Source organism: Saccopteryx leptura, chromosome 4 (genome assembly GCF_036850995.1).
Source record: "Saccopteryx leptura isolate mSacLep1 chromosome 4, mSacLep1_pri_phased_curated, whole genome shotgun sequence".
Classification (NCBI taxonomy): Eukaryota; Metazoa; Chordata; class Mammalia; order Chiroptera; family Emballonuridae; genus Saccopteryx; species Saccopteryx leptura.
In genome coordinates this window covers 129,165,830-129,179,156 of record NC_089506.1, presented here as the reverse complement: position 1 = coordinate 129,179,156, position 13,327 = coordinate 129,165,830, and the positions used below count along the sequence as shown (strand labels likewise).

The following is a 13,327-nucleotide window of genomic DNA, read 5'->3' as shown; positions in this document are numbered from 1 at the left end:
GACGCCCAGGATGGGCAGAGCATCGCCCCCTGGTGGGCAGAGCGCCGCCCCATGGTGGGCGTGCCGGGCGGATCCCGGTCGGGCGCATGCGGGAGTCTGTCTGACTGTCTCTCCCTGTTTCCAGCTTCAGAAAAATGAAAAAAAAAAAAAAAAAAAAAAAAAAAAAAAAAAATGGAAATGCCAGAAGCAGTAGTTCGTATTGCTTCAGGAGGAGGGTACCCAAGGGCTATTTCATCAGATGGGACGTGGGAACTATTACTATATCCCAAGCCCTTTAAATCCTCAAAATCAAAATGAAAATAGGGCCTTGGCTGGTTGGCTCAGTGGTACACCATCCACCTGGCATGTGGATGTCCTAGGTTTGATTCCCAGTCAGGGCACACAGTAAAAGTGACCATCTACTTCTCCTCCCCCATCTTCCCCTCCCACAGCCATGGCTCGATTGTTTCAAGCTCATTGGCCCAGGGGCTGAGGATGGCTCTGTGGAACCTCTACCTCAGGTGCTAAAAATAGCTTGGTTGTGAGCATCAGCCCCCAGTGGGCAGAGCATCGGCCTCAAACAGGGATCCAGGTGGGTCTCTGTCAGCACGCATGTGGGAGTCTGTCTTTCTAACTCCTCCTCTCATTTAAAAAAAAAAAGAAAGAAAAAATAAAATGAAAATAGGTTCAATTGGCCATGGCTGGTTGGCTCAGGCGTGTGGAAGTCCTGGGTTTGATTTCTGGTCAGGACATACAGGAGAAGCACCCATCTGCTTCTCCACCTTTCCCCTTCTCCTTCCTCTCTGTCTCTCTCTTTCCCTCCCGTAGCCAAGGCTCCATTGGAGCAAAGTTGGCCCAGGCGCTGAGGACAGCTCCATGGCCTCTCCCTCAGGCACTAGAATGGCTCCAGCAGCAACGAAGTAATGCCCCAGATGGGCATGCCGGGTGGATTCCGGTTGGGCGCATGCAGAAATCTGTCTGACTGCCTCCCTCCCCACATCTAACTTTGGGGAAAAAAAACAATAACAAAGAAAATAGGATCAATTATTCAAATCAATACATATTAGTCATTTATGTACCTAAGTACAAATAGCCCCTGAGTTCCTATAATCTAGTTAAGGAGATAAGAAATGAGTACACAGTAAAAGACTGAAATTTGAGCATTAAATTAAATTTTTCTTTTATTTCCCCAAACCACTAAGTAATAATCAATAGCCTAATATTAATAATGATAAGTTAAGTGTTTCTATAGTGATTATTATGCACCCCTGAAGTGCTTTGCCTAAATTAATTTACTTAATCTTCACAACAATCCCATAATTTATTAGTCCCTTTTCACAGATGAGAAAACTGACACATTAAGACATCAAATATCTTGCTTTAGGACATATGGCAAGTAAGTAGTAGAGCAAAAATTCAAACCAAACCATCTGGCTATATAGTCTGTGCTCTTAACCCCTACACTGAACTGCTAAAATTTCTGGGAATAGAAAGATTTCATGGTTTCATAAAAACGAATAAAAAGAACGAAGCTCTCATTTTCCTACACACTGTATATCCAGAATCTGATGTTTGGTATTCCTTTACCTGCATGTGTTATTCAAAATTCATTGATGAAAAAAAATGGAATTTTCCCTCTTTTTGAAAGGCATACAATCCATCAGGCACTGTTCTAATAGTTTTTGCAGCTAGTAACTCATTTAATCCTTACAACTACCAGCACTGAGGTGAGAGCAAAGAAGCTCACAGAAGTAAAGTAACTTGCCCAAAGTCAAAAACTTAATAGATGGTAGAGATGACATGTGAATCCAGGTAAGCCATGCTCTTAAATATTAGAATATCTGCCTCTCCTAAAAGAAAAAATGTAGGTCATGTCCATATGCTTCTCTTCAGAATGAGGGATGCTCAGAGTAAGCTTTAATATTGATATGACAGACTTCATATGACTTAGGAATTGTGAATTGCATTCTAGTCTACAGAAGTTTATGTCACGAATTCCAGTCCTCACTTAATTGTACGCTCCAAGAATAGAGACTCTGTCCACTCTGTTTACCACTATATTCCTAGCTTCTAGTATAATGCCTGACATATAACAGATACACAATGACTACTTAGCAAATAAGCTGACCTCAAGTTTGTAGAATATTTTGACATGTAACTTAGTATAAATAAGGAGGTTAATCAAAGTAATTTAGTGGGCAAAAAAAGTAACCTTAAAAATGACTGACTTTGCTTTTTTTTAACTTAAATTTTAAAAATTTTATAATGAAGACAAAGTTCCTCTGAAATCTATACTATACAAAGCAAAATAGCAAGATTACTTAGAGTAAATGTAACTTACCTTTGAGCCATCTAAACTGATTATCCTATACACATTTCTTGTGCTGTCATAGAAATAAGACACAGTAACTGCATGCTTGCTGGTTGGTACCCAGTTCTTCTTTGTGTTTGGGTCAATCTGGAAGACATGAGCACGAGTGCTGAAGATGGGTTGTTCCCTGTGGGGGAGAAAATAAAACGACAGACTGAAAGCAGCCAATTTTATTCCACTGGACAACAGAACATGAAAACGGTGAGGATGACCCCACTTAACCAAAAATTGCCCACATCCTGAAAACAACAGAAACTTTCTTTCAAATCTGAATATTCTAAGTATTCAATCATAAACTTTTTTAAAACAATTCCAGTCAATCTTCATATTTGAAGATTCGGTATATGTGAATTTGCCTACTCAATAAAATATATTTGTAACCCCAAAAGCAACACTTGAAGTACTTCCTTGGTCTTCTGCAGTGGAAAGATGTGTCACCTGAAACGCATGTTTCCATCTGAGGTTGATCAAAGTAACACTCTGCCTTTTTGTTTCATCTCTCATATTTAAACTAAGTGCCCTACTTAGTATCATGTATTTTGCATTTCTGTACTTTTTGCTAGTGCTTTCACTGTTTAAAATGGCCCTCAAGTACAGTGCTGAAGTGGTATCTGTTCCTGAGGCAAGAGGGCTGTGATGTGCCTTATTGAGTAAATAGTACGTTAGATAAGCTTTTTTTAGGCTTGAGTCACAGTGCGGTTGGTCATGAATTCAATGGTAATGAATCAACAGTACATATTAAATAAGGTACCTTTAAACAGAAACACACATAAAACAAGCTTATATACTGACTGGTTGATGAAAATGTTATGAACATAGGCTTGCAGAAACCTAATTTTATATTCCCCCTAGAAGCATGGTTCAAAATTCACTAATTCAGTGTTTGCAGCTCCTTTATAAGAAAATAACTATTGTGAATAATGACAATTGACTATACCCTATTAAAATACAAACCTTTTATTTGACCCACATTAGGTTAATTAAAAGTTTCTACTCATTTAAAACAACATTATTCTAGTAATAAGTAAATAACTTACTGAGAAGGTTTATATAAATATAATCTCTATTATAGTATATCGAAAGGAATATGGAAAACAAAGTAGTTCACCACTGTAGTATCTTCTACTTAGATCAACTAGGGCCTTAAAGATATATAATAGAGGTTTTCCACCCCAAACTATTGAAATACATATACAGTGTGTCTGCAAAGTCATGGTGCACTTTTGACTAGTCACAGGAAAGCAACAAAAGATGATAGAAATGTGAAATCTGCACCAAATAAAAGGAAAACTCTCCCAGTTTCATACCTATTCAGTGCAGTTTGATGTGGGCTCATGCACAGATTTTTTAGGACTCCTTAGGTAGCTATCCCGTATAGCCTCTACAGACTCGTCACTGACTGATGGCCTACCAAAACGGGGTTTCTCCACCAAACTGCTGGCTTCCTTCAACTGCTTATCCCACCGAGTAATGTTATTCCTATGTGGTGGCACTTCGTTATAAATGCGCTGATATTCATGTTGCACTTTGGTCACGGATTCGAATTTAGCGAGCCACAGAACACACTGAACTTTCCTCTATACCGTCCACATCTTGACTGGCATGGCCGTGGGCTGCTCCGCTGTATACACGGTGTTACGTCATCATCTGTGCATGCGCACATGCTGCCACATCATCCTACAGAAACTGGGAGGGTTTTCCTTTTATTTGGTGCAGATTTCACATTTCTATCGTCTTTTGTTGCTTTCCTGTGACCCATCAAAAGTGCACCATGACTTTACAGACACACTGTATTTAACATATGATCATTACAAATTATTTTACTGTCTGAAAAACAAGTATGAGATTAGCTGTATATAAGCATAATAATGCAAAATTTTCCAAGTTCTGAGTAAAATTTCTTTTGAAAACAGCAGTCACCAGAAATTCCTTCCCCAATAACACACCTTTCTTTCCTAAAGCAGTTTCAGTTCCTAAAGAGAAGTTTTAATTGGTATTATTTAACATCTACAATTAAATTAAAATTTTTTATTTTAAAGAAAGAAGAGTATGAAAAAAAAAAGACAAATTAGAAAACAGGAAGACAAAGCTGGGTCCTTGATAAAATGGCTCTTCAGGGAAACAGTCATAGGCTATGTGTCCCGTGTGTCTAACAATCAACTCCACCCTTGGAGAGCCACTGTGAAAGGGAGAGGCCTTCCCTGTAGGTGATCTGGCTCTTCCCAGTTTTATTTCTGGAAACCTCCATAACAACTTCTCTTATTAAAATAATAAAATCTCTTTTGAAAGAAAGTGATATATTGTATGACACTCCCTAAAGCGTCAGAAAGTCATTTCTGGCTTCACTACCATCATATATGGACTCCATTAGTCTGTTCAAGGCACATTTCATCTTAGAGAAAAGCTAGAGAAGCAGTATAGAAACTAAACCTGAAATATTAAAGCTCTTATCTTTTTAAAAATATTTATTAATTTTAATTTATTAACATGAATTCAAGTGTTCCACTCAATATAACTCCCTCACCCCACCCCCAAAGCTCTTATCTCTTAAAAAGATCTGTGAAACATTCTTCCCAAGTGTCCAAGTTAATACTGTTTCCAAAAAAAAAAAAAAAAAATGAGTGGCATTCATAAAGGTTAGACATACTATTTCCATTACAATTCACACAAACACTAACTGCATCAAATACCATACCAGCATTTTCCAAAGTATGTTCTATTGAACAACAGTCCTAGAAATGAACGTTCCATGTTTAAATAAGTTCTGCAGACACTGTGTCATGTCCCATTCTGAAATACTAACAATGCACACTAGTATATTAAGGGTTCTGCAAGCTCCTCTAGTAAAGAAACCAAACTAAACCTGAATAACCCCACATGCGGCAAATATGACCTCAGAATTCTTTTTTCATGTAACACATTAACATCTCAAAGGATTTATAACCATAGAATGAGAATCTAAAGGTAAGTTTTCAGGTAAATGTTTCACTGAAAGCTGGTCTGTATATTCTACCACCTTTGTTGACATTACTAATTGTCACTAGAAAATAAAAGATGTACTATAAAATTAAGACCTTATTTAATAATGATTACAGTATAACTTCTTAAATAGATAATATTTAACAACACTCAAAGTAATGCTTCTAAGAAATTAAAAATTATTCCAAAAATCAATTTTAAAAGCAAAGAAATTTTGGCAGAAAATGCTTTAAATTAGCTTAGAAAAAGAGAACTTAACACACAGATGCACACATATTTCAATGCCACAGGACCATCTTCTTTGTAATTTCCTATACCAATAATCAGGACAATGAGTAGTTCAAATGACTTGCCTAAGAAAAGCTTAGTGGAATATTTTACAGTTCCATAAAATAATTTAGGAAAGCTTGTATAAGGTTAATTATAAAATTCCTTATCTTGGGCTAAAACTTTGTAAAAGTACTACATATAGTGATGGAATCTTACTTAATATTAATATGAAAAACTGGAAGAATGCTATGATGACCTTAAAAAAAGGTAGTAAAATCAAAATTTTGTTTTACAAATAAGGTTTATTCAAACTCATTAGAATTGTCATAATACAATATATAGAATTACAATATACTTAACTCTAGAAACGGTGTAATAAGAAATGAGGATCATAAAAAACTATAAAGCAAAACAAAAAGACTACTTATTCTAGATCCAGAAACAAAGCACTAAGTTAACATTAGTCACTTGGATAGCCTTAATTAATAAAAATAATAGTAAATGACAATGCTTTTAAATATTACCATTGAAATTTATGTTTTTGCAAATGTTATATGATTATTGAATCAATTTTGTTCCAAGGAAGTGCAAGGGTGTGGGTCCAATAAATACAACCAAATTCAGGGGAAGAAAGATAAATTAAATATTTCCTAGTCTTCTTTTGATACCTAGCTTACAAATATCCTTTTCAGATATGTAAGAACAATTAGATATTGTAGCAAAGGGGCTATAAAGTTATGGTTTCAATAATTCCCTGGCTTTCTACTTAATTTTTCAAAGAAAAAAAAGTAGCCTGGCAAAAGTGTAATAAACAAGGTGGGTAATATTTTCCACTGAGCATTTGACACTATTCCAGACATTGTTGGCTGATTATCTACCAATCATTCCTCCTTGCTTCCTCCTAGCACGCCTCTGGTATTGGTCTGGTATTCCATCCTCCTTTGAGCTTCACTAAGATAACCGCAGCACTCTCTTTCAACTTGCCAGAAGTTGGTTTAGGAATGGATCTCCGAAATAATTCTGGTCAGTGCAATAAACAGGGAAAATTGGCTGGAAGCTTCTGAGTACACTCTAGAAGAAATAAAAGGGATGTTCTCTTAAATAGTGTTGTGTTTGGAGTGACACCTGGACCGGAAGATGTCATGTTAGTGAGGACAGCTAACATGAAAACAAGGCCAACACTGTCTGCTCAGACTAGCAGATGAAAAGACTAAGAATCTAGCTCCTTGACTATGTCACTGAATCAATAAATCAATCTCCAGGCTTTTTACATGATAATACAAGTTTCCTAATTGTTCTAGGCAATTGTCATTTTAAAATTATATAAATAATAATCAAAGAAGTTTATATGTAATGAACTCTGAAATAATGTGCCCCCTAATAAAATGTGATTGGTGCTCTTACAGAACTCCTAGCTGGCTAGACACATGCTCACTCATTAACATCACAACTTCACAGTAGACACGATTAGATTTTTGGGGACACATTTAAAGTTGCAATCAATGAAAAAGCTGTAAAAATAACTGTAATGAGTCAGATGAAAGGAAGAAATGTGGAAACGGTGAAAGTTTACTATCAATTAACTTTTTGCTATAGGGATTTAACAACCAAAACTTTAATCAAGAGATAGTAGTATTCAAGAGCATATTAGAGATATGGAGGCAACCGCCAAGAGAAACAAAACTGAAAATTTTAAAAGCAGTTGCCAGCCTGACCTGTGGTGGCGCAGTGGGATAAAGCATCGACCTGGAACACTGAGGTTGCCGATTTGAAACCTTGGGCTTGCCTGGCTTGCACATATGGGAGTTAATGCTTCCTGCTCCTTCCCCTTCTCTCTCTCTCTCCCTTTCTCTCTCTCCCCTCTCTCTAAAAACCAATAAATAAAATATTTTTTAAAAAAATTTAAAAGCAGTTGCCTCTGGGGAAGAGGCTAGATGAAGAGATGAAATAGGGAACTAGAACTTGCCTTTAAACTTATGGAGTAATAAAAGATTTTCCTAAATGACATTGTGGGGGAAACTACACTTATATCACAATTAACACTGAGGAAGGAAATGTTCTAGAGGCCACTTTTGAAGACTGTCAAAGAACCACAGAATAAGTGTCAATTTTTAATTGCTTGGAACACAGCTACCTAAGAGCGTACGATATGAAACTGTTCCTATTAGTCCTACAGAGGAATAAAAGGAACGTAGGAGAGAAGCACAAATCCAAATTTTCCTAACTGCAGGACTGAGAGTGCTGAAGATAGGTTCACTTCCTTGTGAAAACATTCTCCTTCATTAGACGTAAATACACAGGACGTAAGGCAGAAAATACTGTCTTCAGCTTGGCTTTTGAGTTTGAAGTGGCAAGAGAAGATGGACACTACTTTAAGGCCCAAAGGATATGGACACGAGCAAGGATCAGACAAGGAGTGGACAGACACTAATGATCATGTGACTTCAGATGTAATGCCTGAAGAATTTCACTTCCGTGCCACTGTAGGGCAGCACAGCATGTCTACAAGCTACAGATCCCATCATAGTTTCTTCAAAAAAATTTTAATGTACAAATTAATATAAATTGTAATTCTACTCAATTATTGGGGAACCAGTTTGACTCCCTTCTGCCCAGACCTCCAATGCAAAGATTATGAATTGAGCATTACCAACCACGTATTCTCATTACCATGTTATGTGTTTAACAGCTGGCTGCTTAAACATTTAGAATATTAAAAAAAGAAAACAAAAAAACCTTACTGCATGCTTTGAGGAAAGCAAAGATTATTCTACTAACGCCTACCCAAACACAGCTGTACTGCAAGAACTCCATCTAGTGATGACCAGACACATAGCAGGCATTATGTTTTTTAAAGCTTCCAAGTCACTATATAGGAAATAAAAAATTTTAAGTGACATTGTTATAACAGAGGTATATAGACATAAAATGTGATACTACCAACTGCAAAATGTCTTTTCTAGAAGGATTGTTTTAAATTGTATGATCTGAACTCCTTGGTGTTTTAATTGGTTAAATGCGCATTAAAATTAAAGGTTAATTTAGAAAATCACTGTTTGCATCACAACAATTGAGCATATAAAATGCTTTCAGCGAAAAAGTTAAAAGAATTAAGAAGTACAAAATGGCAGTTACAGAACAGTCACAGGGATGTAAAGTACAGCATAGGGAATATAGTCAGCAATATTATACCTGTGCATGGTGTCCAGGATATTAGACTTACGAGGGGCATCACTTTGTAAGTTATATAAATGTCTAACTACTATGTTGTACATATGAAACTAATATAACATCGAATGTCAACTGTAGCTCAAAAATTTAAATAAATACTTTCATGACATCAGGTATTTTAATAGGCATATCTAAAGAAAGTATTATCAAATAAATTAACAATCTCCATTTTGAATTTAAGATTATTAAATTATAAAACTACATTTCAACAGTAACAATACTACTTAAATTTTTTATATGTCATCCCTTATTTTAAGAGTAATTTTTATCAATCTCAGTCATTTCATTAGGTTCAGAGTTCTAGTTATTAAAAAAAATTATAGAACTTTCTTACCTTGGGCACTTTAATAAGTAACTACATTTGAAAGCTCACGGATATGCCAGAAGTCATTGTAAAGAGCAAGCAAAGCTACTCAATATGTATAATACATTTAAGCAATATCTTCAATGCTCAAAGAACCTGGCTTGCTCATTATTAAAGAACTGCCAAGTGACATTATCTGTCCCTCTTCCCCATTCAAAAGCCTAACTATTTCATATAAAATACTGGGTGTTTTTAAAATATATCATCAGGTAAGCCTGGTAACTCAGCAACATTTAAATTAGCATTGTACTTTCAATTATATTAGCCTATAAATATTCTTTTCTTCCCAGATGATTGCCACTAAAATTAAATTCCAAGGACTGACAATATACACTATGGAAATCTAGGAAAATAGCCTTTTGTTAATGAGAATTTAATTCTTATTAATATAGGCAGTACCTTTCTAAAGTTTTAAAATAAGTAATTTTCTAGTATTAACCAATTCCTAAAAACTTTTAAAATGAATTAAATGTTACAAGATTATTTAAGTTCTAATACCAATAATATTTCAAGGAACAACAGTAGTTTTAGGTACTCGTTTCCGTTATACCTACTACAAATAACCTAGTGAATTAATACTCAATACACAGAGTATCTGAACACGTATATATTCTAAAAAATAAACCCAGAATTGAAGAAAGTGATTCGAAGGTACTTCAGCAAAATGTTAACATTTGTTACATTTGAATAGTGGTTGCATGGATATGATATTATTCCCTATAATATGCTGAATATTTTAAATTGCTCAAAACAATAAAACCTCACACCATTTCTCTAGACTTGACAGTGTGAAATTTGAATAATCAGCCATATTTTTTTATATATATATAAAATTTATTTTAAATGCTGCACCAAAGTCCATGCTATGATTAAAACTGCACTATCCATTATGGCAACTAAAAGCACATGACTTCTGAACATTTGAAATATGGCTAGTGTAATGAAGACAGTGAATTAGTTTAAATTTCATTTGATACTCAAGTCAGTTACTGAAATACTTTTAAGCATTACCAACTTGTAGATATACTTGAAGCAAAATTCCTAGGCACAAGGTATGAACCATAGTATGCTTCAACAACTTTGTATGGAATGACTTTGTAATGAATCTACTTTGTAATGAACAACTTTGGTATATGAATCTACTGTTTCAACCATAAATTTTATAAAATTCAAATTCAGATCAATTATTTCCAATAAAATTTTTAACATCCAAACTGAGATGCACTCTAAGCACAAAAATGGACTTCAAAGACTTAGTATAAAAATATATAATATCTCAATGACTTTTAAATTAATCAAATGTTGAAAAATATTTTGGATATACTGTGTCAAAATATATTGATTTCACTTTTCTAAAACATTAAAAACAAATTTAAAATTACATGTTAGCCCTGGCTGGTTGGCTCAGTGGTAGAGTGTCAGCCCAGCGTGTGGAAGTCCTGGGTTCAATTCCCGGCCAGGGCACAAAGAAGAAGTGCCCATCTGCTTCTCCACCCTTTCCCTTCTCCTTTCTCTCTATTTCTCCCTTCCCCTCCACTGGAGCAAAGTTGGCCCAGGCACTGAGGATGGCTCCATGGCCTCCACCTCAGGCACTAGAATGGCTCCGGTTGCAACAGAGCAATGCCCCAGACGGGCCAAGCATCGCCCCCTGGTGGGTATGCTAGTAGATCCCGGTCAGGCACATGCAGGAGTCTGTCTCTCTGCCTCCCCACTTCTCACTTCAGAGAAGAAAAAAAAAAGAATAAAATTACATGTTATTTACATTATATTTCAAGTAGAAAATAATGGACTATTTTATGTAGCCAGTTCCTTACTGATAGACATGTGTTGCTCCAATAATTGTACTATTACAAATAAATGCCCCTGTATGTTTACTTGGGGACATACACAAGCGATACACTAGAAGCAGAATTCCTAGTCACAAGGTATTAACCATAGTAGTATGCTTCCAAATTGCTCTTCACAATTTGTACCAATTTATCCTCTTAACATTCTTATGTTATTTCCTTCCAACACTTGGTAGTGTCCAAGTAACATCTTTAATTTGTGCCAAGTTGATGGGCATGAAATGGTATTTCATTGTTGCTTTAATTTGCATATCTCTGATTACTAATGAAGCTGAGGAGCTCTTCATGTATTTCTGGGCCATTTGAGCTCAACAGATTTCTACACTTATCCTTAGCTTGTTTAAACCTTATTTTAACTTCAGAAAGTGAAAACACCAGAATCCAGAATTTAGCACTCAAATCATTTGCATTGGAACATCTCATATATACAATTCTAACTACAGGTATAAACTTAAGGTAAACAACCCCTAAAAGTAGAGAATGGCAGTTATTTTTCTAAATATGATGACATTTAATGTTTAAAAGTCAATATAGTATAGATACAGCAAATATTTTCTGTTCTTTTCAAAGTAAGTTACAGTTCTTTGGTAGTTTTTATTTTTATATATATAACAAATTGTTTCTGACAGTCCTCAAAGTTTTCCTTTGCAGGGGGGTGAGTGAAAGAGTAAACATGTATCAAACTTTTAACTTACTCATTTAAAGTTTTCCTGGTTTAGTATCAAAAAATAAGTCAAACAAAACATACTTCATGTTAAACTAGAGGTCAAAAGTAACAAACACATTCTACCATCAAATAGCTTAAACTCCTGGATGTTTTTCATATTGTAAACACCACCACTAATTTCCCACTATTGCTCTATGCACCAGACATCATTCCAACATCCCTTAGATTTGGTTCTCTCTGGTCACAGCTAATAAGTACATCTGATTAATTCTTTCTGAGTGGTCCTCAAGTAGTTTAACTATAAGTCTACCAATGACCAGCATCTAGATTATCTAGCTCTCATATTATTTTATTTGTTCTACTAAAAAAGGGCTATATTAAATATTACATAAATATGTAAAATGTTTTTCCTTTTGTGTGTGACGAGATAGCGAGAGACAGAGAAGGACAGATAGGGACAGACAGGAGAGAGATGAGAAGCATCAATTCTTCATTGCAGCACCTTAGTTGTTCATTGACTGCTTCTTCATATGTGTCTTGATGGGGGGGGAGGCTACAGCAGAGTGAGTGACCCCTTGCTTAAGCCAGCAGCCTTGGGCTTCAAGTCAGCCACTTTTGGGCTCAAGCCAGCGACTCCCTGGTGAGCCTGTGCTCAAGTCAGCAACCTTGGGGTTTTGAACCTGGGTCCTCTGCATCCCAGTCTGATGCTCTATCCACTGGGCCACCACCTGGTCAGGCTATATTTTCCCTTTTTGTTAGCCTTTCAGATAACAAAAATTATAGACAAAACTCTTTGTGAGATGCTGTGTCCCAATGGGGTTTTGCAAATATAATTCCCACAATAACAAAGTTTTTGCTCAAACGCATTAGATCTATTTCACAATAGTGGTGTTGATAATTCAGTCATGGTACCATAGAATCCCAAAGAAATACATTTTCTGACTCTGAAGGTATTTAAAATTTTTAACTGACCCAAAATTTGATACAGGAACACAATAAGCTAGGTTTGGGGGCTTTTTCTGAAAATGAATTTTAATGGCGGTAAAGGCAAGTTGACTTTTGAGGTACCAGGAACAGATCATCACCATAGATACAAAAGCAACTAACAAGATATATTATTATTCCACCATTTACAGTAGTGTTTTTCAAACAGTGGGTCACAACCCAGAGGGTCATGGTCAATTTAATGGCTAATAACGAGCATTTAAAAATATAAATGAGAATGTAAAATATCAGAATGTGTCATACTTGGAGGAGTGTATGTATTGTTCCATGAAATTTTCGACTATGTATTTATATATGCTTGTCACAATGGAAGGCAGTTTTTACAGTGGATTGTGGTCAAAAAGTTTAAAAGTCTTTTAATACAAAACGCTTATATTAAATGTTCATAAAAAGCCTATGAGGCAGGAACCCACTTCATCATAAAAAATATAGGTCCTAAGTGACATACCCAAAGTCACACAGCTAGCAAATAATATGAATAAGCATATTTTGGCCCTGGCTCGATCAGTGGTAGACCATCGGCCCAATGTGTTTATGTCCCGGGTTTAATTCCCGGTCAGGCCACACAGGAAAAGCAATCATCTGCTTCTCCACTCCTTCCCCCCTCTCCTCCC

At 35.8% G+C, this 13,327-nt stretch overlaps 1 protein-coding gene across 1 annotated transcript in view; it reads right to left on the bottom strand.

Annotated features, from left to right (window-relative positions):
* The window catches only part of HOMER1 (homer scaffold protein 1), a 158,236-nt gene that overhangs the window by 104,703 nt on the left and 40,206 nt on the right, over window positions 1–13,327 (bottom strand). Inside the window, exon 2 of the mRNA XM_066381690.1 lies at window positions 2,321–2,477. Coding sequence (XP_066237787.1) covers window positions 2,321–2,477 — 157 coding nt within the window. The remainder of the gene's footprint in view (window positions 1–2,320; window positions 2,478–13,327) is intronic.